The sequence below is a fragment of the Eptatretus burgeri genome, chromosome 10 (genome assembly GCF_056783735.1).
Source record: "Eptatretus burgeri isolate ZD-2024b chromosome 10, Ebu_testis_v1, whole genome shotgun sequence".
Lineage (NCBI taxonomy): Eukaryota > Metazoa > Chordata > Myxini > Myxiniformes > Myxinidae > Eptatretus > Eptatretus burgeri.
In genome coordinates this window covers 67,349,854-67,367,382 of record NC_140970.1, presented here as the reverse complement: position 1 = coordinate 67,367,382, position 17,529 = coordinate 67,349,854, and the positions used below count along the sequence as shown (strand labels likewise).

Genomic DNA, 17,529 nt, shown 5'->3' with positions numbered 1-17,529 from the left:
ATATATATATATATATATATATATATATATATATATATATATATATAGATATATATATATAGATATATAGATATGTGTATATGTGTATATGTGTATATGTGTATATGTGTATATATATATATATATATATATATATATATATATATATATATATATATATATATATATATATATATATATATATATATATATATGTATTGTGTGGTCGTGAGATTACCCTTATTTTCACTTTTTCCGTCTGTCTGTATGTATGTTGGGTGGTCGCTGGAGTACCCTTATTTTCACTTTTTCCGTCTGTGTGTATGTTGGGTGGTCGCTGGAGTACCCTTATTTTCCCTTTTTCCGTCTGTCTGTCTGTAATGGACAGCTCTGGAGGCCAGAGGAGTCAACCAATTTTGATGAAACTTGACAGGTAGGTTCATGCCAGGATCTAGTTCTCTGCTTTTGAGCACCGTAGCTATGGACACCACCTTTGCCGAGAAACGGGACTTTGAAATTTTTGAAAAATCTTTAAAAAATAATTTTTTCGAAAATCAAAAATCGGCTTCCAGGCTTTTATGCGCACTATAATGAACCTCTTTGTCAAAAAATTTCAGCCCGATCCGTCAAAAACTGTATAACTAGTATGCAATTATGTAGCGACCACCCACGTCGCCTCCCAGCTTGTTTGTATGTTTGTTGGGTGGTCACCAGAGTACCCTTATTTTCACCTTTTCCATCTGTCTGTATGTATGTTTGCGTGTTTGTTTGTATTGGACAGCTCTGGAGGCCAGAGGAGTCAACCGATTTTGATGAAACTTGACAGGTAGGTTCATACCAGGTTCTAGTTCTATGCATTTGAGTACCGTTGCTTTGGACACCACCGTTGCCAAGCAACGGGACTTTGAAATTTTTGAAAAATCATAAAAAATTAATTTTGTCGGAAATCCAAAATTGGCTTCCAGGCTTTTATGCGCACTATGATCAACCTCTTTGTCAAAAAATTTCAGCCCGATCCGTCAAAAACTGTATGACTAGTATGCAATTATGTAGCGACCACCCATGTCGCCTACAGGCTTGTATGTTTGTTTGTTTGTAATGGACAGCTCTGGAGGCCAGAGGAGTCAACTGATTTTGATGAAACTTGACAGGTAGGTCATACCAGGATCTAGTTCTATGCTTTTGAGCACCGTTGCTATGGACACCACCGTTGCCTAGCAACGGGACTTTGAGATTTTTGAATAATCCTAAAAAAAGTATTTTTTCCAAAATCAAAAATTGCCTTCCAGGCTTTCATGCACACTATTATCATTATCAATTAAAAATTCTGTTTTGGCATTTTTTTGTAAGAGTAAGGCTTTGTGCTGGTATCAAAGCAATAACAGACCAAGCCTTTATTTGTATCTATTCCCAGGTGAGAACTTGGCCAGCTGTTCTTGGAATTTTTGCTTACTTTTTTTTTTATGAGGGAAGAGGGGTTATCGAGCCTGGAACAGGGGGTAAAGTCTCTTTTTTCTTTTTCTTGTATATACTGTCGAGGCTCGTATGAGAACTAAAATTGATAATGTAAGGAGGTTACCTATGCCTCTGCATGTTCATGCTTTGGTGCAACAGTTGAGTGTTTTCACCTGGCGCACATTAATTGAGCATAGGAAAAAGGCTGTTCAGCCCATCTCACCTGTACTAAATTCCCCTTCCAACCCTCAGTGTTCTCTCATGTCTCTTGCTCTCTAATATGTCTGTGGTGGCAGAGGGAGTGAGGATGGAGGATATTAACAGATGAGCGGGAGGGTGTGTAGTATGTAACAGACAAGACAAAGACGCCTCCCTTCAACACATGGGGGAGACAAATTTTTTTTTTATGTTTCTTTGTTGTTGTTTTTGGGTTGGGGGAGGGTGTGGAATGAGTTAGTTCATCTCAAAAAGTCCATCACAACGATGTATACAATGCTCATAGATTACACTCATCCAAACATAACCTATCTACCATTTCTCTATCTCCATTGTTTCTTGCAAATCTCAGGTAATTCTCTCATCTCTGCCATTCTGCCTCAAGTACAGTTATTTTATACCATTCAAATGCCTTCTGCTTATCCTTAATTTTATTTATCACCTCCCTGCTCAACTACCCTGGTCTTCCCTGTCTCTCACTTTACACTTAACTGGAATATATTACCTGCATAGGAGGAGGGGGGGAGGGTTGGGTAAAGGGGGAGGGTATATGTAAAAGTGGTTTGTGAGTCGTGTGTGTTTCTGTATTAGTCCTGGCGCTGGGGGGGAGTTCGTGTCCATCACTCTTCTACGGTGTTACCTTGGATTTTCTTGTTCTATATACTAAGACCTTCAAGAAAAGGTTGGGTAACACTTCCAGACCAAGTACGTTTTCTCTACAGCCCCGGCCAAACATTTACGGTTTCGCCCGTAGTTATCCAAATTGACGATATCGCAGTTCCTGGGAAAATGTCATAATCCCACACACGGAAATGGTTTATTTTGCTCTGGTTTGATTTTTGGAGTGCATTTAACTAATTTCTATTGCGATTTGTTACACTAAATGCACAAAATATCCAGAAATTGCCATATTTTAGATAATTGTTTGTGACATCACTTCTGGTTTCAACCATACCATATTATATCGGGGTACTATTACCTGATATTGCTTCAAATGCCACCAATTTTTCATTGCTGGATGATCGGCTTTGGATAAATAGATCAAGATCATTGGATAGATTGGTAGCAGTGGCTGCAAACTCTGTCATATATTTCTGAGCATCGCTGATATTCTTCTTAGTGACACTTGACTTTAGCTTTGCAAGGATAACAAGCTCTGATTCATACGGTAAGATACCCTTCTCTGCGAAGAATTCTTTATAGAGAAGACGTTGGAATGATTCAGCCAGTAATTGGATGCCTTGAAGGGAGCAGCTGTAGTGACCTCCATTGAGAACAGAGTTCTGAATGACAGTGGGACCGAAGACACCTGCCTCCAGAAAAACGTTGCTAGCTCCACTTCCCTCGAGGTATTTTCCGCTGTACTTCAGAACAATTTTTATCAAGTGGAATGATCCGAGAACAGGTACAAGGGCGCGAAATTCCAGCGGCCGCATCAGTTGGATCTCCTTGACAATACAGTAGACTTTCTCATCACAGTGCAGCGGGATTTCACATTGCAGAAGTTGTGAACCAATCTCAACGACATTCTTCATCGCCGAATTAACAGTTGCATACTCTGTGACCGGATGAGGCAGAAGAGGCAGGAATGCGAGACTCTTTACTGGAATGTTCTCTTCGGTCCACACAGAGTTGCTTGCACTCCATGATGGTGTCGTCTGTAACTGAGGATATATCAAGACTTCATCTTGGGTAACATTTATGCGGGTGAGTGACCAGGCAGTGTCTTTTTGCTTTGCTGCATCGGCTTTTTCGGATCTGTAGATTTGATCATTCACTTTGTAGGATGCAGGAAGGTCAGGATGGTGCGCTGGTTTGTAAAACTCATGTATCTCTTGACAGCGAAGGGTTAACTTGAATGCTTGTGGCCCATGTGTGACGTCTGTGTCAAATATTTTCGGTTTACAAGAGAATGAAGAAGGCTTATCTTGGAAAAGTACAGTCACTGTATCGTGTTCTGACACATTTGCACCCTTGTGGTCCCAGTTTTCAATTGCACCAGATGTGAATTGTCCAGGGTCGAAATGGATGGGTAGCCCAACTCGATCGCGGTTGTGTAGTGCAGTAAAGCATGCCATGTCATACTAGTATCTTCGTAACTCTGAATAGCTCAACGAAAGACCCTCGTGATTCAGAGTTTTAGTGATGATCTTCCCCCACGTCCAAGACTATGGACAGATTCGGCATTCATGATGTGCATCGGTGTCCTCTTCCTCCCACAGTGGTGTACATAGTAGAGGATTTGAAACAAGGACTGTACCTTCCTACAGCGTTTTGTGGATAGGTTACCATCTACACTCGGCACTTCTTCGTCTACTACATCCTCGTCACAATCGTCTTCTTCTCCTCCATCTACAGCACGTTTCTCCTCGCTCATGACAGCTTCTGCTGCTTTTTGATATGTTTCAGGGTTAAAATTGTACAAATTTCCAAAAAATCTGACAATAGGTTCTGGAATATTCAGACCAATCAACACATTTTTTTAGATCTTGAGCATCACACAATCTATCTTCAAGACCAAAGTCATAATCATTAAGAGATTTCCGAATCACACTAGCATAGACGTGTAAAGGATCAATGGAGCGAATGCGCTCAGCCAACACATTTACTACATTATTAGGTTTACTAAATACCATCATTGATTTGCGCAAAGCATCGGGATATGTGAAATCTATCTTCCTACCGAAGTGGTTTATCAAGAAAATTTTAACATCTCTATTGCTAAAATGGGATTGATCGCCAGTAAGTGTATTCAAATGATCTCAAATTTCACTCGATTCGTAGTCTTTGCAGTCTCTCCATCCCTGTTCTAGTTCGGACGCGACTTGGTTCCATGCAAGTTGTTTTGAGATTAGTTTTGGCATTAAGTCCTGCGTGCGTGACTCATACCTGTACATATACTTTACCATACAGTCTTTGTGATAATATATATCCGCTCCGAAAACTGAATGCGAATCCTGAAGGTCACATGTTCGGGTGAAGACAGCATCCTGAAAGAAGTTGGTTGCGGCAAGGAATAAAGCAGTGCGATTTGATTCACTAATACAATACTTAGTATAGACTTGTTTATAAGATTTATTGTCACATATAATGCATTTCATATCTCGTACTGACTTTGCAGTAATCTCGGGATTAGGCGGGGGACGACCGATACTCTGAACGAGTGGTTCTATTCTGAGATGTAGAGTCCTGAGGAAGAGCTGGTTCTTGAGTGGTTTGCTGCTCATTCAGAATATCCCTATTCTTCATGCGAGACAAGATTGATTTCATGGTGCATTTCTTATAACACTGATTGGTCACATGGTATACGAATCCATCACCTTCAACAAGCTTCAGTAGTTTGGAAACATGGTCATTCTGTATGGCACTGGCCTCTCAAATTCGTTTACAACCATTGCTTGTGCTCACAGCTTTCACTTTTGTTGACTTTTGGCAAATAACACACTTCGTCACATCGAAAGAAGCTTCTTTAGATGACTGAGACAGTTCCACAGACTCCATTGCTGCAACTGGATTCATGTTATCAATGCGCTCAGATGTCATCCAGCTCCTATTCCAGTGCCTCACCAACTTGTCCTGGTGCTGGGCGGGAGGTTAGTGGCCATCACTGTTCGTTGTTTCCGTGTAAAAAAAGGAACTCATCAAAACGCGAAAAGGTTATCTACAGTGATAAATCATTCTATTGCTCGTAAATATTGTGATTCAGTGAAGGAAATATCAAAATCGTCAAATCGCTTATTGGACCAAAACTACGACTCCTCTGAAAATAGACTGTTGTAGATAAATTCCTCCCGTTTACATCTAAATTGTTTGTGTATAAAGCAATTTGCAAGGTTGTTTTGATTCTCATTGGGTCCATTTGAAACGATAGTTAGGTCATAGCACTGTCTGGAAACTGAGGTATGTTTCAACCCGAGTGTGATTCCATTGAAAAAATTGGCTAAAATATAGCAATTTCTTGTTATTGTAATGCATTTAGGGTAACAAATCGCAATAGAAATTAGTTAAATGCACTCCAAGAATCAAACCAGAGCAAAATAAACCATTTGTGTGTGCCGGATAATGATATTTTCCCAGGAACTCCGATATCGTCAATTTCGAAAACTACGGGCGTAACCGTAAATGTTTGGCCGGGGCTGTAGAGAAAACGTACTTGGTCTGGAAGTGTTACCCAGACTTTTCTTGAAGGTCTTAGTATATAGAACAAGAAAATCCAAGGTAACGCCGTAGAAGAGTAATGGACACGAACTCCCCCCCCCCCCCCCCCAGAGCCTAGACTATATGCACACTCGGCTTGTGCCAAGGAATCGATTACCTGATTAGAATCGAATTTCCCTCCATCGGAAACAGGAATTGAATCTTAAGTTCTACAGAGTCGATTACCCACCAGTAATAGTTCCAAGTCTTCGGAGTCGATTCCTACAATGTTTTATCGCACTTCGTGAATCAAGAATCCATTCGTTGGTTCAGCAAATTCTTTCAAAAGCTTCTTTCTTTCTTTCTTTCTTTCTTTCTTTCTTTCTTTCTTTTTCTGTTTCTCAAAGGCAAGTCTGTTTTTCTGTGTCTAGTTTGTTCAAGTTGTGAAGCAAATGAGCAGACGTACTCACGAACTGTGTGCATGTGTGTCGGACATGTCTTTCTGGGATCCGACAGACAGCATTAGGCTATCATGTCTGTATAGGGTTTTGTGATATTCCAAAATCATCATATCTCTTGACAGCAAATATATCGTGGCATATTTATTGACGCAAATAAAACAAGAAAAAGAGCAATCAGAGATTGCAGACCCCCTCGCCAGCACTTGTTTTGCATGGTGTTTGTGCAGTTTCGTGTGGTGTATTTTATGTGGTATTTGTGCACTGGTGTGTTACATTATTAATTGGAGATGTAACTGGAACTGCTACTTTAAAACTGGCAGTGATGACCGGGTACCAAGATGTCCCACTTTGATGCAACCGTGCTCTAATCGGACACCTGACCCTGACCCATGACCTTAATTATTATTCAATTGAATTTAGAATGGGATTAAAATGAAATGGAAGACCAAATAGGTACAGTCCTGCATTGGAGTAATCAGAAGGAACCTGAACAAGCGAAAAGCAAAGATGAGGTCAACAGGAGGAGCCTGGATAGGATTTGCATTTCAGCTGCTACTCTTCCAAAAAAAAAAAAAATTAAAAAGTACCCAGATCAAAAAATTAAACAATTCTCGATGCCAGACCATGTGTCCAGGGAACATTTGTGTGAAGTTTCCCCTCTCTGTCCAGCCGTTCTGGAGAAAAAGATTTTTTTTTTACATAGGTTTCAGGATAATCCAATTTGGCTGCCAAACTATGTGACCTATGATGTCATATGTGTGAAATTTTTGTTCCTTATGTATAGGTGGTCATTCTTGTAAAGCTGCACCTCGATCTGTTGAGCCACTTCAGAGAGGACGATGTTGAATTTATTATTATTATTTAAAAAACTGTGCTGCCGAATCACGTGACTGATGACGTCATCAATTTTAATCCCCCACTGCGTGGCGGAAGGGGGATATTGTTGTCACCCAGGTCGTCCGGCTGTCCGTCCGTCCGTCCGGGCGTCAACATTTATAGCTGTGAGTGTGATAATAACTCATAAACTGTTCGCCATATCGATTTTAAATTTGGGTCACACATGTACCACCTGAAAAGGAAGAACCCTATTGATTTTGGGCGTGGCCGGATCCAAGATAGCCGACTGGGGCGGCCATCTTGAAAAAAATGTTTTTTGTAATAAATGGAAAACCGCTTATCTGATTTCAATTATTTTTGGTTACTACGTTCCTCACCCCTGGAGAACTTTTTTGAGATGATGACCAAATGGTGTCTTGTTTTCTAATTCACCTCCCTCATTATCTGGAATATGTATGACCTTTTTAATTCAATGGCGGGGGATTCCCCATCTCTGATTTTTTTGTTGTTGACCATTTTTTTCCCGAGATGACCCTCAAAAATTTTCATACTGATCAGATGTAGCATTCTATATCTGCGATTATGATGTCAAAACGAAGCACCGATAACGTCATAAAAAATTACTTATTCCCCATGAGGAGTACTTGCCACGTGCCAAGTTTCAATTTTTTTTCCTTGGTGCAATCTCAGAGATAGAGGTCAAAAGTTTTTCTGTTTTTCCAATATGGCTACCACACCACTTGACTGGTGACATAATTATCAATAAAACATTCCACACGAGTAGTCAGTCACTCCTATGGTGAAAATTTTTTCTCAATTCGACAAGCGGTTGTAGAGAAAAACACAAGTTCTGTGTAGACAGACAGACACACAGACAGACAGACGGACCTAAATGCAATAAACCTTTCTTCCGGCGAGGGTAAAAAGTTGTGAGCGATCGAGGAACCATCGGCTGTTGCCTTACACACCGCTTGGGTAAAGCGCTTCGATTTTAAAAAATCTAATTGAAGAAATTACAATTTTCCCTGGTGCTTTGGATTAATTTGAGCAACTTTTACTTCTTTGGCATGATTTATCTATAACTGTCAAAGTACCTGCTCTACGGGCAATCTTGTTCCAAGCATGCAACACGCTCTTCTGACGCATACCTTTTATTTGGACGGTGTATAGGCAACTGACAGCTCTGCAGGGGCAAAAAAGAAAAAAAAGCTCAGGTTACGTGGATGAAGCAAAATCATAGCTACTGCTTTTAATTCAAAACATCTCACTGCACTGGAAAATGTGTGGACAGGGGAACTGTACTGCAAATGGTGGAGACTTTTAATACCCTCTCCGAATGCCCTAGAAGGCATTCCCACAACAATATCCTCTTACTTTTTGTGGGTACGCAAAGTATCGGTTTGGCCCTATCTCTCAAGATGAAAGCTCACCTTTGTATATTTATATGTATTCTGATTATGATCAATCAAACCAGGGTCTTTAGCTGAGCTATTCAGAGTTATGAAGATACCAGTATGACATGGCTTGACTGTGTGACAACTTCACCACAGTCAACTTTGAGTCATCATGAAAACCACCCACCCCTAAAGCCACCCCCCTTACCCCCCCCCACCAACTTTCCCCTAATTTATTTAGCATTATGTTTCCGCTGGTTTTTTTTGGCGATTCAACTGATTAATCTGCTGAATCATTATTCATGATGGTTCATTTCCACCTAATCATCATTCATGATGCTCTATGGTTCCAACAATCAGGTAATCCCTTCCTTTCTTTCTCTCAACCAATCAACGTTGAGGGCATTACATTGTAACTTTATAAACGAGAGTTTGGTGCTTCTTCTTCATCTGCTTGCGGGTTTTATCCTGAGGAGTGCAAGTCGAAAAGCTTTGATAATGTCCATTTTATTGAAATGAATGTTTATTAAATTGTATGGGTACCATTGTTTTTATGTTTTTATTTTTATTTTTTTTGTCTCGATCAGAAAATTTATTTTTAATTGAAAATAAAAAAGAAGCTTGTGTACAAAATAAAAGTTTTGATATTGCTTTGTTGTGGCTCTTTTGAAGTTGGTATTTTGTCAGGTTCAAAAACCATTGAAGCCAAAGTTACAGTTGGTAGATAAAGTTCAAAGCAGATGTTATTTTGTCAGGTTCTTAGCAGTTAATTACATTTGCTGTTCCTCCCTTCATCCTTAGCGAAATTTTTCAATGTCGGTGAATAGCGCAGCTGTGCTGCGTCTCATGGGTCGAGGAGCGGGACCCCCACCAGCGGCTGCCCGTGGACGTGGAACCGCAAGAGGGCGAGGTGAGTCTGCTGATCATGCTTGCCCAGAAGGCTGCTTTGGTGCTTCTACAATTCTCAGTCAGGAATGCAAATGACACTTCTCTTTATGTTGTAAGCTACTCACAGGAAGGGGATCGAATGTAGGGGAACAAGATATAATGTGGGGTGCATTTTTATTTATTTATGCAAAGTTGAGGCTCGTGGAGGAGCTGGACAGTAAGGACTGAGGCAGAGAAGCAAGAGTTCAAGGACACACTGAAGAGGATGATGGGAGTAGTTGAGCTCGAGGTGATGCTCTGCATTGCGGGAGACTTTAATTCACGTGGGAGTAGCGGAGCCAGGTGAAAAGCAATGTGTTGGTAATTTTGGATGGGGAATGAGGAATAGAGAGAGGGTGAAGAGTTAGTGGAGTTGGTGGTGAGAAATGGCATTGTGACCTTTGCCACCGAAGGTGGAAGGAGGTTATGTTTTCACCCATTTTTGTCTTTCTGTGTTACTTTGCAAATTTTTTTTTTTTGACAATTATGTTGATCGTGTGTGCGTGCGTGCACGTGTCCATTCACCTCCAGCCCAAACCGCTCAACCGACTGTTCTGAAATTTCCAGAGATTAATGTCACCGACCCCGCGACGGTCCCGCATTGAAGTTTCGTAAAATGCGGTCGACCAAAAAGGTCTACATAGGCCAATTTGAGCCAAATTTTCAAAAATCCTCAAATTTCATCCGATTGACTTGAAATTTGAACAGGATTTGTATATCAGGTCAGTGAATTCAACCACCTATTACTTTTAAGGTTCATAGGCCGTAATAAGGTCAACCCAAAATAGGCCAAATTTTAAAATTGTTTCTAAAATTGTCAATTTTCATCTGATTGACTTGAAATTTGAAGACCATTTGCATATGAGGTCGCTGACCTCAACCACCTATTAATTTTGAGGTCAACATAGGCCAAATTTCTAAAATCCTCAATTTTAATCAAATTTACTTGAAATTTAAAGAGCATTTGCACATCAGGTCACCAAATTCAACCACCTATTAATTTTGAGGTAAACATAGGCTAAAAGCCAATTTGGGCCAAATTTTCTAAAATTCTCAATTTTCATCCAATTAACTTGAAATTTGAAGAGCATTTTCATGTCAGGTCAGTGAATTCAACCACAAATTATTTTTAGGGTCATCAGGTCAACACGGGCCTGATTTCTAAAATTGTTAGAAACGACCAAAAACTAAACATATAAGTATATCTCAAAAAGTTGTGGACGAGTTAAGACAAAACAAGGTGGATGAGTTGCATAGGTGACAAGAACAAGGGGATTGGATTTTGGTACGGATCCAGCCCATCAGTGGGATACAAAACTTAAACTCTTCCACCTGGCAGAGGTATGCGCTTTACTGAGTGCCATTCTACTTTGTGCTGTTTTGCCAAGTTGTCACTCTTTGAGTGATTTTTCATTCGTTTGTTTGTTTATCTGTCCGCTCACCTTTAATCTCCTTCAGGTCACAATTTTAAACTGATCTTCAGGAAACTTCACCAAATGGTGGAATTGCACATCAGAATCACATGGAGGTCTGACAGAATCCTATTTTTGAGGTCAAAAGGTCATCATAGGCCAAAGCTCAACTTTAAAATATTTCCAAAATCCTCAATTTTCATCTGATTGACTTAAAATTTGAAAAGGATTTTCAGATCAGGTCACTGAATTCAATCGACTATTATTTTTGAGGTCATCATCGGCGGAATTTCTAAAATTGTCAATTTCCATCTGATTAACTTGAAATTTGAAGATTATTTGCTTTTCAGGTCACTGAATTCATCCACCAACTGTTTATGAGGTCGGCATAGGCCAAAAGTCCAGGAATTTATCAATCTGGAGGTCAAACAATTTAGGCGCAATTTCTAAAATCCTCAATTTTCATCAGATTGACTTGAAATTTGAACAGGATTTGCATGTCAGGTCAATGAATTCAACCACCAATTATTTTTAGGGTCATAAGGTCAACATAGGCCTGATTTATAGAATTGAGAGATAGGGCCAAAAACGATTATGATATATATATATATATATATATATATATATATATATATATATATATATATATATATATATATATATATATATATATATATATATATATATATATATACATATCATAATCATATCTCAAAAAGTTGTGGTTGATTTGGTGAAGTGACAAGATCAAGCGGATTAGATTTTTGTTTAGATCCAGCCCATCAGTGGGATACAAAACGTAAATTGTTCAGCCTGGCAGAGGTATTCGCTCTACAGAGTGCCATTCGACTTTGTTCTGTTTTGCCAAGTGTCGCTCTTTGAGTGATTTTTCATTGTCTCTCTGTCTCTCTTTATTTCTCTCTCTGTTTGTGTGCAGGATTTCTCAAAATGTTGTGGACGGATTCGGATGAAATTTGGTGGACAGGTCAGGTGTGTGACAAGGACGAACTGATTAGATTTTGGTGAAGATCTGGATCCGGATCCGGCTACTGGAATTTTTAACGTGATTCTTCACCATTGAGAGATAGGGCCAAAAACGATATATAGCACGATAATTTCCTCCGTGACCGAAGGTGAAGGAAGTTATGTTTTCACCCCTCTCTGTCTGTTTGTGTGTGTGGCTGTGTGTCTGCCTGTCTGTGTGCAGGATATCTCAAAAAGTTGTGGACAGATCTGGATGAAATTTGGGGGGCAGGTTGGGCGTTTGTGTGACGAGGACGAACTGATTAGATTTTGTTAAAGATCCGGACCCGACTACAATATTTTTTTAAGTGATTCTTCACCATTGAGTGGTCTCAACCGATATACAGTGGGACCCGCTTAATAGAATCACGGTTAATAGAATCACCCGTATTATAGAATCAAAATCGTTGAGACCGATTCCATTGTATCTAAATGTACACAATTTTTCCCGTTTATTAGAATCAAAAACCCGCTTTATAGAATCAGCTGCTGGCCATCCACTTCGACAGTTCAGCGCCTACTGGCCGCACAGTTCCAACTTTTGCCACCAGGCGGCTGACGTCACGCTAAAAATAACGCTATGCCACTACAGTGATTTCGGTAGTCATTGTGCAGATAGGCAGACGGCTGACAGCTGCAGTCTAAGCACTAGGCGTGTCGTCATTTCCACGATGGACAGAAAACGAAAGCGGACGGATCGTTCAAACATTGATAAAGCACAAATCCTGAGGGACTATGACGCTTTGCCCAGAATGAGCCAACGAGAAGCTGCAGACAAGTTGGAAATTAACCAGCCGATCCTATGCAAGATTCTGAAAGATCGAGAGGCCATTCTGAAAGGTCAAGTGGATTCGTCTTCTTCTCAGAAACGCAAGCAAAGCGGCAACGCACCCGATGTCGAATCAGCAATGGTCAAGTGGATTCAAACTTCCAGAGAAAAGGAAGCACCGCTTTCTGGACCTCTGATGCGGGAGAAAGCGGCTCAGTTCGCGGAAAAGTTCAACAACAAGAAGTTCAGTGCGACAAACGGCTGGATTGACCGGTTCAAGAAAAGACATGGAATCGTCCACAAGAAACTTCACGGAGAGGCAGCGGCGGCTGACGTCGGAGGGAAACAACAATGGCTGGACCACGTGTTTCCGGATCTCGTAGAAGGCTTCACGGCTGATGAGATCTGGAATGCTGACGAAACCGGGTTGTATTTTCGGACCTTACCAGACGGAACGTTCCTCTTCAAGGGAGATCAGCACTGCGGTGGGAAAAAGCCAAAGGAAAGAATCACGGTGCTTTTTTGCTGCTCGATGACTGGTGCTAAGCGTCCTCCTTTCGGTATTGGTAAAAGCAAGAATCCACGGTGTTTCAAAGGCCTCAAAACAATTCCAGTTCGCTACAGAGCCAATTCCTCCACATGGATGACAGGTTTCCTCTTCACTGAATGGCTCGATGAGTGGAATCGCGAGCTTCGGCGTCATGACCAGAAAGCGTTGCTTCTCATCGACAACTGTCCGGCACATCCCCAATCACTTCAACTGTCGAACATTACTATGGCATTTCTCCCGCCGAACACAACCTCTGTTCTTCAACCGTTAGATCAGGGAATTATCCGTTCATTCAAAGCTCATTACCGCCGTGCCATGCTACGAAAAGTGCTCACTGAGATTGACAACGAGGATGGAGCAATGACAGCGAGTGACTTGGCGAAAAAGATAACGATCCTCGACGCTATGCTGTTTACCGACGCAGCATGGAATGATGTGAAGACTACCAGCATAGTGAACTGCTGGCGCAAAGGAGGAATTTTCATCGGAGCGGCAAGCGAAGGCGAAAGGGTCGAGAGCAATGACGACGACGAGTTAGCCAACCCTCTTCAAATGGATCCCGACCAATGGCAGGACTTCGTCAACATGGACGCCACTCTCCAAACCACAGACGATGATGTCACAGACGAAGCCATCGTTTCGGCAGTCCAACGCGAAATGGGAATTGCTACTGACGCAGACTATGACGCCGACACTAAAGTGGAGGAAGAGGAGGAAGAGGAGATCTCTGTCCCGACCATCAAGGAAATGATGTCTGCAGCTAAGACGATCAGGCTTGGTTTGCTATCACATGGGTTCAGTGACATGGCCTTCCTGCGCAAACTTGACAAGGAGGTCACCGCCATTGCCACAGACTCGTTAAAGCAGGCAACAATCGACAATTTTTTCATTCCAGAGAAGGCTCATCGACAAACCTATGTTGTTTTGCTTTGAAAAGTACATATGTACTGTACGTGTAATTGTTTTATTTTCAGTAGTAAGTTACATTGTTTTGAGCAAGTGTGTCATATAAATCAAACTAAATGCTGAATATTTGTCTCCGTATGTGTACTCGACATTTGATCCGCTTGATATTCCACAACTCTGGTGAACTCGGATATTAGAATCACCCGCTTATTAGAATCAAATTTGTCCGGCCCAAAGTGATTCTATTAAGCGGGTCCCACTGTATAACATGATATCTCAGAAAGTTGTGGACACATTTGGATGAAACTTGGTGAACAAGTTGGGTGTATGACCATGATGAATTGATTCAATTTTGGTGAAGATCTGGATCTGGATATGCGAATTATTTAATTCTTAAAGCGATTCTTCACCATTGAGAGATACGGCCAAAAACGATATATAGCATGATATTTCGAAAATGTAATGGGCCCGATATGTTCTCATTTATCGGGCATTACATGTTGGAGGTATGAGCTCCACCGAGTTCCTTTCTAGTTATATCTGTTTCATTCTTCCAGATGTGAGACATTCATAATATTACTTACAATAGTGGACAGCACAAAGCAGAACTGGATTTATTGGTAGTTAGGCAGCAACAGTTGTGGAGGATCAAAGACTGAGTAAGGTGGTGGCAGGACGGCATGTCACGACACATCACAGCACATTTGTCTGTGTGTGGCTCCACGCATGTCTGTGTGTTCGACTGCATCTGTCTCTGTATTTACCATTTTTGTAACATTGTTTGGTGCGTCATTTGTAGGCAGGCACGTATCTGCAGTCTTCTGTAATGTTATCTTTTGTTCACTTCTCTTTTCTTTTCTTTTTTTTGCTCCATTGTTGTTCACCATCATGGAGTCATCAACAAATAACTTCCAGGAGGCAACATTATTATTGTAGAGTAACAACAGCATTAGTTGTTGAAGATTATCCTGAGGAACGTGTTTTTTAATTTTGTTTTAAATAAGGTGTGGAAGTCTAGAATGCCATCTGGAATAGCGTGCTGTGTACATGCACAAGTGAAATCATTGAGCCAAGCATACAGAGGTTGCTGGATGTCATTGGCAAAGAGCTTTGCAACTATGTCTACCAGTGGCAAACTTGCAAAATTTGTCGAGATACTGCTCTGACTTCTTGCTTCAGGTTTGAATCCTCAATTTGCCATCATTAAATGTAGTATGTATGCAGTGTTGATTTCATTAGAGAAACCAAATTCCGAATCGGAAATGAGATTTGGAGAAGATCGACTTTTAGTCTCTGGATTTTATGATTGTTACATTCCTGATGATTGGTTGAAGGCTGATTGGTTTATACTATTTAAGAAGCACTATCTACTCTTCTTTTAAATTAAATTGTTATTTGTTATCTTCCAAACAGATGGCAGGCAACCTGTAGAGAAGGACATGCTGAAGAGACGTGATAGAGGAGAGACCAATTCTGCTGAACAGAATTTAAGGACTCGCGGGATGTCATCGGGTCCTTCTGCAGAAGAGATTGCAAGGCCAGTCAGGAACTTCTCCACCTTGTCAGGTGAGAAGTTTGCATCATCTAATCTAAGGGATCAGGTTGACCAGGTAAGCATTGATGAAGTTAAAGTTGTAACATCTTTGCTGGTGAAAAAAAAAAAAGAGAAAACTATCCTTGGAGCTGTCTACCATTGGAGGAAATTGAAGTGAGGTGACTGATTGATTGAGGTTACTAGAGGTTGCCCAAATTATCTTGTTATATACTAGTATAAAAGCCCATCAAAAATGACAGGTTGGAATTATTTTATTTGAAATATTCAAGGAGACTGGAAGATATGATGTTGCGTAGCAAGAAGCATTATTTTAAAACACTGCATGTACAAATGTGATCCTATTTTCATTATCTACTGGGACATTTCATTTCGACGGTACAGCTTCATGAGCGTGCCAAAGTCTGAAGCCTCGACCTACCGTCAGTTGTGCTTATATCTTCTTTATTTATTAGTCATCCTGTGGATGTAACTGAATACTCGTTTTACTCTGCACATGTTACACATCATGTGCAGCAAATTTCACCTCCCTGCACGTTTTTTTTATTGATGTTTTTAAACGCTTCTGTGCACTGCCCTTGAGACCGGTCTACATTTGTAATAGAAGAGATGCAATTAGTCTTTGATGAAAAATGTTTTCGAGTTTTTTTTTTTTTTTAATCCTGAAAAATAGACCGTATTGAACACAGTCATGTTAAAAATTGGCCTTTAATACCATTCTTAAATCGTCCTGATGAAGGGGGACAGACAAATACACACCGTTTTAAATCGGTAGATGACCCTTCAATGCCTTATGAAAACGATGGACAAAATGGAAGCTCTTATCAGGACATTGTGGAAGACGTAAAAGCAGGAAATGGTGGCAACGCAAGACCACTTCTGCTTTGTATAATGCAATTGAGATATTCAGCTTCCTTTCACAATCAAAAGAAACATGCTTATGACTGTTTTAAGAGCGAGTATATCATGTCATTTTGTTGACGAGTCGATTTTTTTTTCTTGTTTTTTTTATGTAGATAGGCTTGACTGTGCACGATTGTATAGTTTCCTTTGGTTTGCCTTTTAATGATTTGAATTTAAACTAACTTTGTTTAAGAGGTGAAAGTGCACAATTTTTGATATCTAAGACTTGAGAAGGAGCTTGTACATGTACTGTCATGGGCAAAAATATTGGCACGGCACCCTTGCACCTTTTTTCAAATAACTCAATTTTCTCTAAAAATAAGTTGAAATTGACAAAAGTATTTGGTCTCCACAATTCTTTATTTCACCATTAATATCACAGAACCTTTGTTTTTGATTCAGAACTTAATGTATCATTTTAAATCAGAAAATGTAAAGAAATGGCATTGACAAAATTATTCACACCCTTGACTTAATATTTGGTAGCACAGCCTTTGGACAAAATAACTGCAGTCAAGAGCTTCCTACACCTCTCTACTGGCAGTTTGGCCCACTCTTCTTGTGCGGATGGTGCAAGTTGAAACTGTCATACCTTGTGTCTGAAGGTCAGCTTTAATCTATTTGGCATTTGATCGATGTGCTTTCTCCACCATTCGAAGAATCCTTCGCTGCAATCTTCGATCAAGTTTCCTCTTGCGGCCATGTCCAGGGAGGTTAGCTACAGTGCCACGGACATTAAACTTCCTGATAACATTGCATACGGTGGACACGGGCACATCAAGGTCTCTGGAGATGGAGTTGTAGCCTTGAGATTGTCCATGCTTGGCTACAATCTTGTGTCTGACCTCCTCAGACAATTCTCTGGTTTTCTTTCTTTTTTCCATGCTCATTACGGTACACACATTGACACAAAACAGCAGAATGACTCCTTTTCTCCATTCAAACTGGTTGAATGAGTGTTTTTTTTTTTTAATATTGCAGGCACTTGCAACTCACCACAGGTGAGTT

The 17,529-nt window shown here is 40.5% G+C and overlaps 1 protein-coding gene and 1 pseudogene across 1 annotated transcript in view; one reads left to right on the top strand and one right to left on the bottom strand.

Moving 5' to 3' along the window:
* GIGYF2 (GRB10 interacting GYF protein 2) overlaps positions 1–17,529 on the top strand; it is a 412,728-nt gene that overhangs the window by 77,566 nt on the left and 317,633 nt on the right. The window contains exons 5-6 of the mRNA XM_085898803.1: positions 9,281–9,389; positions 15,480–15,632. Coding sequence (XP_085754929.1) covers positions 9,281–9,389; positions 15,480–15,632 — 262 coding nt within the window. The remainder of the gene's footprint in view (positions 1–9,280; positions 9,390–15,479; positions 15,633–17,529) is intronic.
* LOC147018763 (uncharacterized) lies at positions 2,610–5,193 on the bottom strand (annotated as a pseudogene).